This window comes from Heptranchias perlo, chromosome 22 (genome assembly GCF_035084215.1).
Source record: "Heptranchias perlo isolate sHepPer1 chromosome 22, sHepPer1.hap1, whole genome shotgun sequence".
NCBI lineage: Eukaryota > Metazoa > Chordata > Chondrichthyes > Hexanchiformes > Hexanchidae > Heptranchias > Heptranchias perlo.
In genome coordinates, this window is record NC_090346.1 from 18,327,393 (window position 1) to 18,345,662 (window position 18,270).

At 56.7% G+C, this 18,270-nt stretch overlaps 1 protein-coding gene across 1 annotated transcript in view; it reads left to right on the top strand.

Annotated features, from left to right (window-relative positions):
* Nucleotides 1–13,131: 13,131 nt before the first annotated feature.
* Nucleotides 13,132–18,270, top strand: part of gnptg (N-acetylglucosamine-1-phosphate transferase subunit gamma) — a 38,212-nt gene continuing 33,073 nt past the window's right edge. Inside the window, exons 1-3 of the mRNA XM_068003087.1 lie at nucleotides 13,132–13,273; nucleotides 13,824–13,878; nucleotides 15,734–15,801. Of these exons, the coding sequence (XP_067859188.1) occupies nucleotides 13,222–13,273; nucleotides 13,824–13,878; nucleotides 15,734–15,801 (175 nt within the window). The 5' untranslated portion in view covers nucleotides 13,132–13,221. The remainder of the gene's footprint in view (nucleotides 13,274–13,823; nucleotides 13,879–15,733; nucleotides 15,802–18,270) is intronic.

Sequence of the window (18,270 nt, forward strand, 5' to 3'; positions counted from 1 at the left end):
GGACATCGCGAACCGCCGCCAATCAGCGGGCGCTTTACTCACCCGTCAATTCAAACCGGAAAAAGGGGAGAAGAGGCTGAACCCCGAAATAGAGAGAGAGAGAGGGGGTGAACCCCGAGAGAGAGAGAGAGGGGTGAACCCCGAGAGAGAGAGAGAGGGGTGAACCCCGAGAGAGAGAGAGGGGGTGAACCCCGAGAGAGAGGGGGTGAACCCCGAGAGAGAGAGAGAGAGGGGGTGAACCCCGAGAGAGAGGGGGTGAACCCCGAGAGAGAGAGAGAGGGGGTGAACCCCGAGAGAGAGAAAGGGGGTGAACCCCGAGAGAGAGAGAGGGGGTGAACCCCGAGAGAGAGGGGGTGAACCCCGAGAGAGAGAGAGAGAGGGGGTGAACCCCGAGAGAGAGAGAGAGAGGGGGTGAACCCCGAGAGAGAGAGGGGGTGAACCCCGAGAGAGAGAGAGAGGGGGTGAACCCCGAGAGAGAGAGAGGGGGTGAACCCCGAGAGAGAGAGAGGGGGTGAACCCCGAGAGAGAGAGAGAGAGGGGGTGAACCCCGAGAGAGAGAGAGAGAGGGGGTGAACCCCGAGAGAGAGAGAGGGTGAACCGCGAGAGAGAGAGAGAGAGGGGGTGAACCCCGAGAGAGAGAGAGGGGGGTGAACCCCGAGAGAGAGAGGGTGAACCCCGAGAGAGAGAGGGGGTGAACCCCGAGAGAGAGAGAGGGGGTGAACCCCGAGAGAGAGAGAGAGAGGGGGTGAACCCCGAGAGAGAGAGAGAGAGGGGGTGAACCCCGAGAGAGAGAGAGAGGGTGAACCCCGAGAGAGGGGGTGAACCCCGAGAGAGAGAGAGAGAGAGAACCCCGAGAGAGAGAGAGGGGGTGAACCCCGAGAGAGAGAGAGGGGGTGAACCCCGAGAGAGAGAGAGGGGGTGAACCCCGAGAGAGAGAGAGAGGGGGGGTGAACCCCGAGAGAGAGAGGGGGTGAACCCCGAGAGAGAGAGAGGGGGTGAACCCCGAGAGAGAGAGAGAGGGGGTGAACCCCGAGAGAGAGAGAGGGTGAACCGCGAGAGAGAGAGAGAGAGGGGGTGAACCCCGAGAGAGAGAGAGGGGGGTGAACCCCGAGAGAGAGAGGGTGAACCCCGAGAGAGAGAGGGGGTGAACCCCGAGAGAGAGAGAGGGGGTGAACCCCGAGAGAGAGAGAGAGAGGGGGTGAACCCCGAGAGAGAGAGAGAGAGGGGGTGAACCCCGAGAGAGAGAGAGAGGGTGAACCCCGAGAGAGGGGGTGAACCCCGAGAGAGAGAGAGAGAGAGAACCCCGAGAGAGAGAGAGGGGGTGAACCCCGAGAGAGAGAGAGGGGGTGAACCCCGAGAGAGAGAGAGGGGGTGAACCCCGAGAGAGAGAGAGAGGGGGGGTGAACCCCGAGAGAGAGAGGGGGTGAACCCCGAGAGAGAGAGAGGGGGTGAACCCCGAGAGAGAGAGAGAGGGGGTGAACCCCGAGAGAGAGGGGGTGAACCCCGAGAGAGAGGGGTGAACCCCGAGAGAGAGGGGTGAACCCCGAGAGAGAGAGAGAGGGTGAACCCCGAGAGAGAGAGAGAGGGTGAACCCCGAGAGAGGGGGTGAACCCCGAGAGAGAGAGAGAGAGAGAACCCCGAGAGAGAGAGAGGGGGTGAACCCCGAGAGAGAGAGAGGGGGTGAACCCCGAGAGAGAGAGAGAGAGGGGGTGAACCCCGAGAGAGAGAGAGGGTGAACCGCGAGAGAGAGAGAGAGAGAGAGGGTGAACCCCGAGAGAGAGAGAGGGGGGGTGAACCCCGAGAGAGAGAGGGTGAACCCCGAGAGAGAGAGAGGGGGTGAACCCCGAGAGAGAGAGAGGGGGTGAACCCCGAGAGAGAGAGAGAGAGAGGGGGTGAACCCCGAGAGAGAGAGAGAGGGGGGGTGAACCCCGAGAGAGAGAGAGAGGGGGTGAACCCCGAGAGAGAGAGAGAGGGGGTGAACCCCGAGAGAGAGAGAGAGAGAGAGGGGGTGAACCCCGAGAGAGAGAGAGAGAGAGGGGGTGAACCCCGAGAGAGAGAGGGTGAACCGCGAGAGAGAGAGAGAGAGAGGGTGAACCCCGAGAGAGAGAGAGAGGGGGGGTGAACCCCGAGAGAGAGAGAGAGGGGGGTGAACCCCGAGAGAGAGGGGTGAACCCCGAGAGAGAGAGAGAGAGAGAGGGGGGGTGAACCCCGAGAGAGAGAGAGGGGGGGTGAACCCCGAGAGAGAGAGAGGGGGGGTGAACCCCGAGAGAGAGAGAGAGAGGGGGGGTGAACCCCGAGAGAGGGGGTGAACCCCGAGAGAGAGAGAGAGAGGGGGGGTGAACCCCGAGAGAGAGAGAGAGAGGGGGGGTGAACCCCGAGAGAGGGGGTGAACCCCGAGAGAGAGAGAGAGAGAGGGGGTGAACCCCGAGAGAGAGACAGGGGGTGAACCCCGAGAGAGAGAGAGAGAGGGGGGTGCACCCCGAGAGAGAGAGAGAGGGGGTGAACCCCGAGAGAGAGGGGGTGAACCCCGAGAGAGAGAGAGGGGGGGTGAACCCCGAGAGAGAGAGAGAGGGGGGGTGAACCCCGAGAGAGGGGGTGAACCCCGAGAGAGAGAGAGAGAGAGAGGGGGTGAACCCCGAGAGAGAGAGGGGGGGTGAACCCCGAGAGAGAGAGGGGGTGAACCCCGAGAGAGAGAGAGGGGGTGAACCCCGAGAGAGAGAGAGGTGAACCCCGAGAGAGAGAGAGAGGGGTGAACCCCGAGAGAGAGAGGGGGTGAACCCCGAAATAGAGAGAGATGGGATGAACCCCGAGAGAGAGAGGGGGTGAACCCCGATGGAGAGAGAGAGGGGGTGAACCCCGAGAGAGAGAGGGGTGAACCCCGAGAGAGAGAGGGGGTGAACCCCGAGAGAGAGAGGGAGGGTGAACCCTGAGAGAGAGAGAGGGGGTGAACCCCGAGAGAGAGAGAGGTGAACCCCGAGAGAGAGAGAGGGGTGAACCCCGAGAGAGAGAGGGGTGAACCCCGAAATAGAGAGAGAGGGGATGAACCCTGAGAGAGAGAGGGGGTGAACCCCGATGGAGAGAGAGAGGGGGTGAACCCCGAGAGAGAGAGGGGTGAACCCCGAGAGAGAGAGGGGGTGAACCCCGAGAGAGAGAGGGAGGGTGAACCCTGAGAGAGAGAGAGGGGGTGAACCCCGAGAGAGAGAGAGGGTGAACCCCGAGAGAGAGAAAGAGAGAGGGTGAACCCCGAGAGAGAGAAAGAGAGAGGGTGAACCCCGAGAGAGAGAAAGAGAGAGGGTGAACCCCGAGAGAGGGAAAGAGAGAGGGTGAACCCCGAGAGAGAGAAAGAGAGAGGGTGAACCCCGAGAGAGAGAAAGAGAGAGGGTGAACCCCGAGAGAGAGAAAGAGAGAGGGTGAACCCCGAGAGAGAGAAAGAGAGAGGGTGAACCCCGAGAGAGAGGGAGAGGGGGTGAACCCCGAGAGAGAGGGGGTGAACCCCGAGAGAGAGAGAGGGAGAACCCCGAGAGAGAGAGGGTGAACCCCGAGAGAAAGAGTGAGGGGGTGAACCCCGAGAGAGAGAGAGGGTGAACCCCGAGAGAAAGAGAGAGGGGGTGAACCCTGAGAGAGAGAGAGAGGGGGTGGACCCCGAGAGAGAGAGGGGGTGAACCCTGAGAGAGAGAGAGAGGGAGTGAACCCCGAGAGAGAGAGGGGTGAACCCCGAGAGAGAGAGGGGTGAACCCCGAGAGAGAGAGAGAGAGAGAGAGGGGGGTGAACCCCAAGAGAGATAGAGAGAGGGGTGAACCCCGAGAGAGAGAGAGAGAGGGTGAACCCCGAGAGAGAGAGAGAGAGAGAGAGAGGGGTGAACCCCGAGAGAGAGGGGGTGAACCCCGAGAGAGAGAGAGGGGGGGTGAACCCCGAGAGAGAGAGGGGGTGAACCCCGAGAGAGAGAGAGAGGGGGTGAACCCCGAGAGAGAGAGGGGGTGAACCCCGAGAGAGAGAGAGAGAGAGAGGGGGTGAACGCCGAGAGAGAGAGAGGGGGTGAACCCCGAGAGAGAGAGAGAGAGAGAGGGGTTGAACCCCGAGAGAGAGAGAGAGAGGGGGTGAACCCCGAGAGAGAGAGAGGGGGTGAACCCCGAGAGAGAGAGGGGGGTGAACCCCGAGAGAGAGGGGGGGTGAACCCCGAGAGAGAGAGAGAGAGGGGGTGAACCCCGAGAGAGAGAGAGAGAGGGGGTGAACCCCGAGAGAGAGAGAGAGAGAGAGAGGGGGTGAACCCCGAGAGAGAGTGAACCCCGAGAGAGAGAGAGGGGGTGAACCCCGAGAGAGAGAGAGGGGGTGAACCCCGAGAGAGAGAGAGGGGGTGAACCCCGAGAGAGAGAGAGGGGGTGAACCCCGAGAGAGAGAAAGGGGGTGAACCCCGAGAGAGAGAGGGTGAACCCCGAAATAGAGAGAGAGGGGGTGAACCCCGAGAGAGAGAGGTGAACCCCGAGAGAGAGGGGGTGAACCCCGAAATAGAGAGAGAGGGGGGTGAACCCCGAGAGAGAGAGAGGGGGTGAACCCCGAGAGAGAGAGGGGGTGAACCCCGAGAGAGAGAGGGGGTGAACCCCGAGAGAGAGAGAGAGGGGGTGAACCCCGAGAGGGAGAGGGAGGGTGAACCCCGAGAGAGAGAGGGAGGGTGAACCCCGAGAGAGAGAGAGGGGGTGAACCCCGAGAGAGAGAGAGGGTGAACCCCGAGAGAGAGGGGGTGAACCCCGAGAGAGAGAGGGAGGGTGAACCCCGAGAGAGAGAAAGAGAGAGGGTGAACCCCGAGAGAGAGAAAGAGAGAGGGTGAACCCCGAGAGAGAGAAAGAGAGAGGGTGAACCCCGAGAGAGAGAAAGAGAGAGGGTGAACCCCGAGAGAGAGAAAGAGAGAGGGTGAACCCCGAGAGAGAGAAAGAGAGAGGGTGAACCCCGAGAGAGAGAAAGAGAGAGGGTGAACCCCGAGAGAGAGAAAGAGAGAGGGTGAACCCCGAGAGAGAGAAAGAGAGAGGGTGAACCCCGAGAGAGAGAGAGAGGGTGAACCCCGAGAGAGAGAAAGAGAGAGGGTGAACCCCGAGAGAGAGAAAGAGAGAGGGTGAACCCCGAGAGAGAGAAAGAGAGAGGGTGAACCCCGAGAGAGAGAAAGAGAGAGGGTGAACCCCGAGAGAGAGAAAGAGAGAGGCTGAACCCCGAGAGAGAGGGAGAGGGGGTGAACCCCGAGAGAGATGGGGTGAACCCCGAGAGAGAGAGAGGGTGAACCCCGAGAGAGAGAGGGTGAACCCCGAGAGAAAGAGTGAGGGGGTGAACCCCGAGAGAGAGAGAGGGTGAACCCCGAGAGAGAGAGAGAGGGGGTGAACCCCGAGAGAGAGAGAGAGGGGGTGAACCCCGAGAGAGAGAGGGGGTGAACCCTGAGAGAGAGAGAGAGAGAGAGAGAGGGAGTGAACCCCGAGAGAGAGAGGGGTGAACCCCGAGAGAGAGAGAGAGAGAGAGGGGGTGAACCCCAAGAGAGATAGAGAGAGGGGTGAACCCCGAGAGAGAGAGAGAGAGAGGGTGAACCCCGAGAGAGAGAGAGAGAGAGAGGGGTGAACCCCGAGAGAGAGAGAGGGGTGAACCCCGAGAGAGAGAGAGAGAGAGAGAGGGGGTGAACCCCGAGAGAGAGAGAGAGAGAGGGGGGTGAACCCCGAGAGAGAGGGGTGAACCCCGAGAGAGAGAGAGAGAGAGAGAGGGGGTGAACCCCGAGAGAGAGAGAGAGAGGGGTGAACCCCGAGAGAGAGAGAGAGGGGGGTGAACCCCAAGAGAGAGAGAGAGAGAGGGGTGAACCCCGAGAGAGAGGGGTGAACCCCGAGAGAGAGGGGTGAACCCCGAGAGAGAGAGGGGTGAACCCCGAGAGAGAGAGGGAGGGTGAACCCCGAGAGAGGGTGAACCCCGAGAGAGGGAGGGTGAACCCCGAGAGAGGGAGGGTGAACCCCGAGAGAGGGAGGGTGAACCCCGAGAGAGGGAGGGTGAACCCCGAGAGAGGGAGGGTGAACCCCGAGAGAGAGAAAGAGAGTGGGTGAACCCCGAGAGAGAGAAAGAGAGAGGGTGAACCCCGAGAGAGAGGGAGAGGGGAGGTGAACCCCGAGAGAGAGGGAGAGGGGGTGAACCCCGAGAGAGAGAAAGAGAGAGAGGGTGAACCCCGAGAGAGAGAAAGAGAGAGAGGGTGAACCCCGAGAGAGAGAAAGAGAGAGAGGGTGAACCCCGAGAGAGAGAAAGAGAGAGAGGGTGAACCCCGAGAGAGAGAAAGAGAGAGAGGGTGAACCCCGAGAGAAAGAGAGCGGGGGTGAACCCCGAGAGAGAGAGAGGGGTGAACCCCGAGAGAGAGAGAGAGAGGGGATGAACCCCGAGAGAGAGAGAGGGGGTGAACCCCGAGAGAGAGAGAGGGGGTGAACCCCGAGAGAGAGAGAGAGAGAGAGAGGGGTGAACCCCGAGAGAGAGAGAGGGAGAGAGAGGGAGGGTGAACCCCGAGAGAGAAAGAGAGAGGGTGAACCCCGAGAGAGAGAAAGAGAGAGGGGGTGAACCCGAGAGAGAGAAAGAGAGAGGGGGTGAACCCCGAGAGAGAGAGAGGGGGATGAACCCCGAGAGAGAGGTGTGAACCCAGAGAGAGGGGGTGAACCCCAAGAGAGTGAGAGAGGGGGTGAACCCCAAGAGAGTGAGAGAGGGGTGAACCCCAAGAGAGTGAGAGAGGGGGGTAAAACCCCGAGAGAGGGGGTGAACCCCGAGAGAGAGAGGTGTGAACCCCGAGAGAGAGTGAGAGAGAGGGGTGAACCCCGAGAGAGAGTGAGAGAGGGGTGAACCCTGAGAGTGAGACAGGGGTGGTGAACCCCGAGATTGAGAGATAGGGGTGAACCCCGAGAGAGATAGAGGGGGTGAACCCCGAGGGGGGAGAGAGAGAGGGGGTGAACCCCGAGGGGGAGAGAGAGGGGGTGAACCCCGAGAGAGAGAGAGAGGGGGTGAACCCCGAGAGAGAGAGATGGGGTGAACCCCGAGAGAGAGAGAGAGAGAGAGAGATAAGAAGCAAGAACCAGAGACAGCAAAAGCAAGGGAGCAAACCAAGAGATAGCAGAACAAGACAGAGCAAAAGCAAGACTGCAAAACAAGAGAGAGCAGAACAAGAGAGAGAGGGGTTTCGAGCTTCTACTTATATACCCCTCTTACAATGGTCTTCGTCACTTAAAAAAGGCACTTCATGTCTGTTTAAACAGTTCTTACAAAGTCCTTAGGAATCTTTGATGGCTTTTGATGGTCTCTCATCATGTTGCAATTGCTTTTCTCGATGGGCCATTGTTCATTCCGATTTGTTGAGCACTTGCCACACAAGGCTTCCTTTTCATCCAACGGCCTAGGTGTCGATTGGTTTTGCTTTAAAGCAAAGACATGGCCCTACCATGTCTGGAGCAGTTGCCTCTCTCAATGGTCTCTCTGATCGTTGACCACCTGCTGTAGGTTTTGCATTAAAACAGAGACATGTCTTAAGCAGTAATTCTCCCGCATTCTACTGTGTGTGTTGTTGATTCGTCTGGTGACCACTCACTTATCCTTCCATCTTAGGATTTTGGTCAATGGCTAAAGTTTTACATCCTCAGGGAAAAGATGGAATTCCCAGAATTCTTAGAGAGGGTGTGAACCCCAAGAGAGAGAGGGGTTAAACACCGAGAGAGAGAGGGGTGGGTGAAGGCAGAGAAAGAGAGCGAGGGGGTGAACCCTGAGAGAGAGAGAGAGAGAGGGGGTGAACCCCAAGATAGAGAGAAGGGGTGAATCCTGAGATAGAGAGAGAGCGGGGTGAACCCCAAGATGCAGAGAGAGCGGAAGAACCCCGAGATAGAGAGAGGGAGAGGGTGAACCCCGAGAGAGGGAGAGGGTGAACCCCGAGAGAGGGAGAGGGTGAACCCCGAGAGAGAGAGAGGGTGAACCCTGATAGAGAGAAAGGGTGAACCCCGAAAGAAAGAGAGAGGGGGTGAATCCCGAAAGAGAGAGAGAGAGAGAGAAGGGGTGAACCACGAGAGAGAGAGAGAGGGTGAACCCCGAGAGAGAGCGAGAAATGGGGTGAACCCTGAGAGAGAAGGGGGTGGGTGAACCCTGAAATAGAGTGAGAGAGAGAGAGAGGGTGAACCCCGAAAGGGAGAGAGAGAGAGTGAGAAGGGGTGAACCACGAGAGAGAGAGAGAGAGGGTGAACCCCGAGAGAGAGAGAGAAATGGGGTGAACCCCGAGAGAGAAGGGGGTGGGTGAACCCTGAAATAGAGTGAGAGAGAGGGGGTGAACCCCGAGAGAGAAGGGGGTGGGTGAACCCTGAAATAGCGTGAGCGAGAGAGAGAGGGGGTGAACCCTGAGAGAAATAGAGAGAGAGGGGGAGAGCCTCGAGAGAGGGAGAAGGGGTGAGCCTCGAGAGAGGGAGAAGGGGTGAACCTCGAGAGAGGGAGAAGGGGTGAACCTCGAGAGAGCGAGCAAGAGAGAGGGTGTGAACCCTGAGAGAGAGAGAGGGGGTGAACCCCGAGAGAGAGTGAGGGGGAGAACCCCAAGAGAGAGAGAGGGGATGAACCCCAAGAGAGAGAGGGGGTGAAGGCAGAGAAAGAAAGAGAGAGAGAGGGGGGTGAAGGCAGAGAAAGAGAGAAAGAAAGACGGGTGAACCCCGAGATAGAGAGAGAGAGAGAGAGAGAAAGAGAGGGGTGAACTCCGAGAGGAGGAGGGTGAACCCCAAGAGAGAGAGAGAGGGAGGGTGAACCCGAGAGAGAGAGAGAGAGGGGAGGTGAACCCGAGAGAGAGAGAGAGAGAGGGGTTGAACCCTGAACGAGAGAGAGAGAGGGGATGAACCCCGAGAGAGAGGGGGTGAACCCCGAGAGAGAGAGAGAGAGGGGATGAACCCCGAAAAAGAGAGAGAGAGAGAGAAGGGGTGAACCACGAGAGAGAGAGAGAGAGGGTGAACCCCGAGAGAAAACGAGAAATGGGGTGAACCCCGAGAGAGAAGGGGGTGGGTGAACCCTGAAATAGAGTGAGAGAGAGAGGGTGTGAACCCCAAGAGAGAAGGGGGTGGGTGAACCCCGAAACAGCGTGGCCGAGAGAGAGAGGGGGTGAACCCTGAGAGAAATAGAGAGAGAGGGGGGAGAGCCTCGAGAGAGGGAGAAGGGGTGAACCTCGAGAGAGCGAGCAAGAGAGAGGGTGTGAACCCTGTGAGAGAGAGGGGTGAACCCCGAGAGAGAGTGAGGGGGAGAACCCCAAGAGAGAGAGAGAGGGGTTGAACCCCAAGAGAGAGAGGGGGGTGAAGGCAGAGAAAGAGAGAGAGAAAGACGGGTGAACCCCGAGATAGAGAGAGAGAAAGAGAGGGGTGAACTCCGAGAGGAAGAGGGTGAACCCCAAGAGAGAGGGGGTGAACCCCGAGAGAGAGAGAGGGGGTGTGAACCCGAGAGAGAGAGAGGGGTTGAACGCTGAACGAGAGAGAGAGAGGGGATGAACACCGAGAGAGAGAGAGAGAGGGGGTGAACTCCGAGAGAGAGAGTGGATGAACCCCAAGAGAGAGAGAGGGGGTGAACCCCAAGAGAGAAAGATAAAGGGGGTGAACCCCGAGAGAGAGAGAGAGGGGTGAACCCCGAGAGAGAGAGAGGGGGGTGAACCCCGAGAGAGAAAGGGGTGAACCCTGAGAGAGAGAGAGAGAGGTGGTGAAACCTGAGAGAGGGGTGAACCCCGAGAGAGAAAGGGGTGAACCCTGAGAGAGAGAGAGGTGGTGAACCCTGAGAGAGAGGGGTGAACCCTGAGAGAGAGAGAGGTGGTGAACCCTGAGAGAGAGGGGTGAACCCTGAGAGAGAGAGAGGTGGTGAACCCTGAGAGAGCGAGCGAGAGAGAGAGGGAGAGGAGTAAAGCCCGAGAGAGAGAGAGAGAGGGGGTGGACACCGAGAGAGAGAGACAGTGGTGGGGTAAACCCAGAGAGAAAGAGAGGGGATGAACCATGAGAGAGAGAGAGAGAGGGGGGGTGTTGAACCCCTAAAGAGGGAGAGGGAGAGGGAGAGTGAGAGAGTGGAGTGAACCCCGAGATAGAGAGAGAGAGAGGCGGTGAGCCCCGAGAGAGAGAGAGAGAGGGGGTGAACTCCGAGAGAGAGAGTGGATGAACCCCAAGAGAGAAAGATAAAGGGGGTGAACCCCGAGAGAGAGAGATGGGATGAACACCGAGAGAGAGAGGGTGTGAACCCCGAGAAAGAGTGAGGGGTGAACCCCATGAGAGAGAGAGTGGTGAACCCCGAGAGAGAGAGGGGTAAAACCCGAGAGAGAGAGAGCGGGGTGAACCCCGATATATATATATATATAGAGAGAGAGAGAGGGTGAACCCCGAGAGAGAGAGAGTTAGAGAGGGGTGAACCCCAAGATAGCAAGAGAGAGGGGAGTGAACCCCGAGGCAGAGAGAGTGATGGGTGTGAATCCCGAGAGAGAGAGAGAGATGGTGAACCCCGAGAGAGAGGGGGTGAACCCCGAGTTAGAGAGAGAGAGAGGGTGAGGGGTGAACACCGACAGAGATAGAGAGAGTGGGTGAACCCCGGGAGAGATAGAGGGGAGGTGAACCCCGAGAGAGAGAGAGGGGGGGTGAACCCCGAGAGAGAGAGAGGGTGAAACCTGAGATAGAGAGAGAGGGGGTGAACCATGAGAGAGAGAGAGAGAGAGACAGAGAGAGGTTGAACCCCTAGAGAGAGGGAGAGAGAGAGGGGGTGACTCCCGAGAGAGAGAGAGAGGGGGTGATCCCCGAGAGAGAGAGGGGGTGAACCCCGAGAGAGAGAGAGAGAGAGTGACCCCGAGAGAGAAGGTGGGTGAGTGAACCCTGAAATAGAGAGAGGGGGTGAACCCCGAGAGAAATAGAGAGAGGGGGTGAACCCCGAGAGAGAGAGGGTGAACCCCGAGAGAGAAGGTGGGTGGGTGAATCCCAAAATAGAGAGAGGAGGGGTGAACCCCGAGAGAGAGAGTGAGAGGGGGTGAACCCCGAGAGAGAAGGTGGGTGGGTGAACCCCGAAATAGAGAGGGGGTGAACCCCGAGAGAAATAGAGAGATGGGGGTGAACCCCGAGAGAGAGAGAGAGAGAGAGGGGGGGTGTGAACCCCGAGAGAGAGGGGGTCAACCAAGAGAGAGAGACGAACTCCGAGAAAGAGAGAGGGGTTCAACCCCAAGAAAGAGAGAGAGCGAGAGTGTGAACCCCGAGATAGATAGAGAGAGAGAGGGGGTGAAACCTGAGAGAGCGAGCGAGAGAGAGAGGGAGAGGGGTAAAGCCCGAGAGAGAGAGAGTGAACACCGAGAGAGAGAGAGGGTGTTGAAATGCGAGAGACAGAGAGAGGGGGTGAATCCCGAGAGAGAGAGTGAGAAAAGGGGTGAACCCTGCGAGAGAGAGGGTGGGTGTACCCCGAAATAGAGAGAGAGAGAGGGGTGAACCCTGAGAGAGATAGAGAGAGAGAGGGTTGAACCACGAGATAGAGAGAGGGGATGCACCCCGAGAGAGAGAGAGAGAAAAAGGGGCTGGACCCCGAGAAAGACAGAGAGAGGGGGGTCAACCCCAAGAAAGGGAGAAAGGGGTGAACCCTGAAATAGAGAGAGTGAGAGAGTGGGGGTGAACCCCGTGATAGAGCAGGGTGAACCCTGAAATAGAGGGAGGGGTGAACCCCGAGAAGGAGAGAGAGGGGTGAAACCCAAAATAGAGAGAGAGGGGGTGAACCCCAAAACAGAGAGAGACAGCGACAAACCCCGTAATAGAGAGTGGGGTGAACCCCAAAATAGAAGAGAGGGTGAACCCCAAGAGAGAGGGGTGAACCCCAAGAGAGAGACAGAGTGGGGTGAACCCCGAAATAGAGAAAGAGGGGTGAACCCCAAGAGAGGGGGAGTGAACCCCGAAATAGAGAGAGAAAGTGAAGCCCAAAATAGAGAGAGAGAGAGTGAACCCCAAGAGAGAGAGAGAGGAGCCGAACCCCGAGAGAGAGAGAGAGAGGGGCCGAACCCCAAGAGAGAAAGAGAGGGGCCGAACCCCAAGAGAGAGAGAGGGGCCGAACCCCGAGAGAGATAGGGGCCGAACTCCGAGAGAGAGAGAGGGGCCGAACCCCAAGAGAGAGAGAGGGGCCGAACCCCGAGAGAGAGAGAGGGGCCGAACCCCGAGCCTGTGCCCACAGGCCGAGGCCTGGCCTCACTGCCTGCTTTATTTGAAACGGTTGCTGATTATTTTCGATGCGGATTATCCGGATTTTCGGCATGTTCTTATTCGTGGGATCTTGCTGTGTGCAACATGGCCGCCGTGATGACCTTTTTAACCACAATGGCCGCAGTTCCAGGTAATTCCTTTTCCTGTGAAATGTTTCTGAGCGCAGGGATCAGGCATCGTATAAATTGCAGTTTCTTCTCATCCTCTCCCTCTCCTGGTACAGGTCGATGGGGATACAGGCGTGAGGGGTACAGACTGATGGGGGTACAGGGGTGGGAGGGTACAGGGTGGGGGATAGAGGTCGATGGAGGTACAAGGGTGGGGATGGGTACAGGTCGATGGGGTTACATTGGTGGGAGGTACAGGGATGGGGGTACAGTGGTGGGGGGTACAGGTCAATGGGGGTACAGGGGTGGGGCGTACAGGGGATGGGGGTACAGGAGTGGGGGTACAGGTCGATGGGGGTACAGGAATGGGGTGTACAGGGGATGAGGGTACAGGCGTGGAGGGTACAGGGGATGGGGGTACAGGCGTGGAGGGTACAGGGGACGGGGGTACAGGGGTGGGGTGTACAGGGGATGGGGGTACAGGGGTGGGGGGTACAGGTCGAAGGGGATACGTGTTAACCTGGCGCCCGCAGCAGTGCTCTCCAACCAGCTGTTTGCCCGAGAAAGGGACACTATCCTCTGATTATCCCTTCCTGTTCCTGGCCTCTACTCAATGCCTGAATACATCCGGCCCAGGCTGGGGGCAGAATCATGGTCCTGACCCCACATCTCGCAGCCTGGAGCCTTCAGCCATTTGCCCCAAGCTACAAATGACACTTTGTTTAAATGTTAACCCCCCTGTTCACAAGATTGTGTGGAAATCCTTCTGTGAAACTAAAGGTTTATTTCATCATTTACCCAGCAACCCGCGGTGCTCCTCCACTTCCTGGTGGAGTTGCCCAGGGCTGTTTTGGAGCTGCAGATGTTGAGTGCAGCGGTGAACATCTGTGGCGGTAACTATCGCAATGTGTGGCAGCTCTGGGATTCCTTTGCTCTCCGCAGTCCTTTGTCTACAGTGTAAGTAGCCGGTGCTATTCGTGCAGTGAGTGTGTTAAAGTGGTGCCTCTGGGTGGGTTCGGTCCTCACATTCCCCGATATTCTGGGCCATAGCAGCACGAACACTTTAAATCAGGGCTCATGTTCTTCTCCTCTCCAGAAGGGGCCGGATCTTGCTGGGGTTCGGATGCCCCCTGCCCTCCAGTACCTCGCCCCAGATGCCGTTCTTCACGTGTGATCCTAGTCAGTGAGTCAACAGGCTATTTGACCAAGGGAGTATCGCAGCTGAGCCTGGTCCTGCCCTCACTCGACACTGACCCAGGGGAGACTGGACAGTGACCAGCAGCAGGACACCTTGCCTGATTTCCCCCCTCTCCCTCGGGGAGATCGGATCGAGGCTAAGATCAACTAACTCGGTACAGACCCTGGGTCTGCCTGGTTCAGTACCACACCTGGCAGAGCATTTACTCAGCGAGCACTTGGCGGCGCTGTTTTGAGTTCTTTCAGTGAATATTGCAGTTCCGGCCTTTCTTTCAGATGCTAACATATTTTATTTTTGCTTCCTTTGCAGTTCTCAGCATCTCCGCTGGTAAAATGAAAATTGTAGAAGAGCCCAACACCTACGGGTAAATAAATATAAGCACTGCTAAACTTAGAGGGACAACGGTGATGGAGTGGCTCAGGGCAGCAGCACAGAGCACTGGAACACTTCATTTGTCCCATTAATTTTCATTCCCTGACACTGTGCCCTGGTGCTCTGTCCCTGACACTGTGCCCTGGTGCTCTGCCCCTGACACTGTGCCCTGGTGCTCTGCCCATGACACTGTGCCCAGGTGCTCTGCCCCTGACACTGTGCCCCTGACACTGTGCCCCGGTGCTCTGTCCCTGACACTGTGCCCCGGTGCTCTGTCCCTGACACTGTGCCCCGGTGCTGTGCCCCAGTGCTGTGCCCCGGTGCTCTGCCCCTGACACTGTGCCCCGGTGCTCTGCCCCTGACACTGTGCCCCGGTGCTCTGTCTCTGACACTGTGCCCCTGACACTGTGCCCCGGTGCTCTGCCCCTGACACTGTGCCCCGGTGCTGTGCCCCTGACGCTGTGCCCCGGTGCTGTGCCCCTGACACTGTGCCCCGGTGCTCTGTCCCTGACACTGTGCCCCTGACACTGTGCCCCGGTGCTCTGCCCCTGACGCTGTGCCCCGGTGCTCTGCCCCTGACACTGTGCCCCGGTGCTCTGCCCCTGACACTGTGCCCCGGTGCTCTGCCCCTGACGCTGTGCCCCTGACGCTGTGCCCCGGTGCTGTGCCCCTGACACTGTGCCCCGGTGCTCTGTCCCTGACACTGTGCCCCTGACACTGTGCCCCGGTGCTGTGCCCCTGACACTGTGCCCCGGTGCTCTGCCCCTGACACTGTGCCCCTGACACTGTGCCCTGGTGCTCCGTCCCTGACACTGTGCCCTGTCCCTCTGTCCCTGTGCCCTGTCCCTCTGTCCCTGACGCTGTCCCCCGGTGCTGTGCCCCGATGCTCTGCCCCTGACGCTGTGCCCCGGTGCGCTGCCCCTGACGCTGTGCCCCTGACGCTGTGCCCCTGACACTGTGCCCTGGTGCTCCATCCCTGACACTGTGCCCTGGTGCTCTGCCCCTGACACTGTGCCCTGGTGCTCTGCCCCTGACACTGTGCCCTGGTGCTCTGCCCCTGACACTGTGCCCTGGTGCTCTGCCCCTGACACTGTGCCCTGGTGCTCTGCCCCTGACACTGTGCCCTGGTGCTCTGCCCCTGACACTGTGCCCTGGTGCTCTGCCCCTGACACTGTGCTCTATACCTGACGCGCTGACACATTTCTTGACTGAGCCACTTTTCAATATCTCTGCTTCTATTTCTTTCCTCTAAAAGGGATTATGAAACAAAACAGGTTATTTCAGCCCATATTTGGAGTGTTCACAGGACCTAGTTTTGTTTTGTTGTCTTCCTCCTCCTTCCCCCTCCCCCCATCTCACTGCGCTACCTTTTCACCCTCTCTGATAGCTCACCCAAGTGGCCATTCTTGATCTGTGAGTGTCAGTGATGATCTGACCGGTGTGGACCTCCACCGACCTCTGCACGCCTGTATTTTGGAATGATCAGTGGTGGGAACCCTGCCTTCCCCAAGCTCAGTAGCACTGAGGCCAATCGTGGGCTTGTCTGGGATTGGCTAATTGAGCACTGACCAGGGATTAGGCCGAGGACCTTTCTCGTTTGTCTCTGAGGAATGGAAACAACCTCTGATCTGATCTATGACCATGGGGAGATGGTGGGCACCAGTGGGGTGGGGAGGGAGCACTCCCCTGCCCCTAGTACTGGGTACCTGACAGGGCACCATTGGTAGAAGCCTGGGACAAGGGACCGTCGCTGCCAGGGTATATCTGGGAAATGTGAAGAGAAAAAATAGAAAGGACTGATTCTCCTCCCAAAAAACGTCAATAAATTTCAACTATTTCTGTTTCAGGCTAAATAATCCTTTCCTGTCCCAAGTAAACAGACTCCAGCCGAAAATCAGCCCCGCTGCAATTTCAGGTAAAAGAGACTAATGGGAGGCCTCTGCACATCCATGACCCCGTCCCTGTCCCGACCCCGTCCTCACCTCGTCCCCCACACTCTCCACTACCCACGGTCGGACTCGGGTTGTTGGTCATGGTTTGGCCACGCAGCAAGTTCCTGATCTCGGCTGGGCAGTCGGGTGCGGGAGGGGAGCTTGAGCATTGAGCGATTTGTTGAGGTTGGCAGGCCGGTGGATTAGGGTGTCCAGCTGGTGGTCTGGGGCGGCTAGTCAATGGTGTGGGCTCCAGGTGTGGCCCAACCGATAGTCCAATCTTCCATGTTCGGTGCTTAAAGGTATACACCTCAATGCAAGGAGTATAGTGAATAAGGCGGATGAGCTGAGGGCACAGATAGACACGTGGCAGTACAATATCTTAGTTATTACAGAAACATGGCTTAAAGAGGGGCAGGACTGACAGCTCATCGTCCTGGATACAGGATTTTCAGATGAGATAGAGAGGGGGATAAGAAAGGAGGAGGAGTGGCAATTTTGGTTAAAGAAACAATTACGGCTGTGAGGAGGGATGATATGTTATAAGGATCATCAACTGATGCCATATGGGTTGAGCTAAAGAACAAAAAAAGGGGGCAGTCACACTGCTGGGAGTGTACTATAGACCCCCATACAGTCAGAGGGAGATAGAAGAGCAAATATGTAGGCAAATTTCTGAAGTGCAAAAACAATAGGGCAGTAATAGTAGGGGATTTCAAATATCCTAATATTAACTGGGATACAATCAGTGTAAAAGGTATAGAGGACGCAGAATTCTTAAATTGCATTCAGGAGAACTTTTTTAACCAGTACGTAGCAAGCCCAACGAGAGGGGGGGACGGACAGTTCTGGATTTAGTTTTAGGGAATGAAGCTGGGCAGGTGGAAGCAGTATCAGTGGGAGAGCATTTTGGTGGTAGTGATCATAATTCAGTTAGTTTTAGCATAGTTATGGAAAAGGACAAAGATAGAACAGGAGTTACAGTTCTCAACTGGGGAAAGGCCAATTTCACTAAGCTGAGAAGTGATTTAGCAAAAGTGGACTGGAAACAGCTACTTGAAGGTAAATCAGTGTCAGAGCAGTGGGAGATTCGAGGGGTTCAGAGTAAACATGTTCCCACAAAGAAAAAGGGTGGGACTGCCTAATCTAGAGCCCCCTGGATGTCAAGAAGCATACAAGGTAAGATAAGGCAGAAAAGGAAAGCTTATGTCAGACACTGAGAGCTCAATACTACAGAAAGCTTAGAGGAGTATAAAAAGTGCAGGGGTGAAATTAAAAAGGAAATTAGGAAAGCAAAGAGAGGGTATGAAAAAATACTGACAAGTAAAATTAAGGAAAACCCAAAAATGTTTTATAAATACATTAAGAGCAAGAGGATAATTAATGAAAGAGTAGGGCCTATTAGAGACCAAAAAGGTAAACTATGTGTGGAGGTGGAAGATGTTGATATAATTCTTAATGAATACTTTGCATCTGTCTTCACAAAAGAGGGGGGCGATGCAGAGATTGAAGTTCAGGAGGAGGAGTGTGAAATATTGAGTGGGATAAACATAGTGAGAGAGGAAGTATTATGGGGTTTAGCATCTTTGAAAGTAGATAAATCACCAGGCCCAGATGAAATGTATTCCAGGCTGTTAAGAGAAGCAAGGGAGGAAATAGCGGAGGCTCTGACCAATCCTCCCCGGCTACAGGTGTGGTGCCAGAGGATTGGAGGACTGCTAACATTGTACCGTTGTTTAAAAAGGGAGAAAGAGCTAGGCAGAGTAATTACAGGCCAGTCAATCTAATGTCGGTGGTGGGCAAATTATTGGAATCAATTCTGAGAGATTGCATATACCGTCATATAGAAAGGCACTGAGTAATCAAGGACAGTCAGCACGGATTTGTGAAGGGAAGGTCGTGTCTGACTAACTTGGTTGAATTTTTTGAGCAGGTATCAAGGAGGGTTGATGAGGGTAATGCATTTGATGTAGTTTACATGGATTTTAGCAAGGCTTTTGACAAGGTCCCACATGGCAGACTGGTCAAAAAAGTAAAAGCCCATGGGATCCAAGGGAAAGTGGCAAATTGGATCCAAAATTGGCTCAGGAAGCGAAGGGTAATGGTCGACGGGTGTTTTTGCGACTGGAAGGCTGTTTCCAGTGGGGTTTGGCAAGGCTCAGTTATAGATCCCTTGATTTTTGTGGTATATATCAATGATTTGGACTTAAATGTGGGGGGGCTTGATCAAGACGTTTGCAGATGATACAAAAATTGGCCGTGTGGTTGATGGTGAGGAGGAAAGCTGTCGACTGCAGGAAGATATCAATGGACTGGTCTGGTGGGCAGAAAAGTGGCAAATGGAATTCAATCCGGAGAAGTGTGAGGTAATGCATCTGGGGAGGGCAAACAAGGCAAAGGAGTTCACAATAAATGGGAGGATTCTGAGAGGTGTAGAGAAACAGAGGATCCTT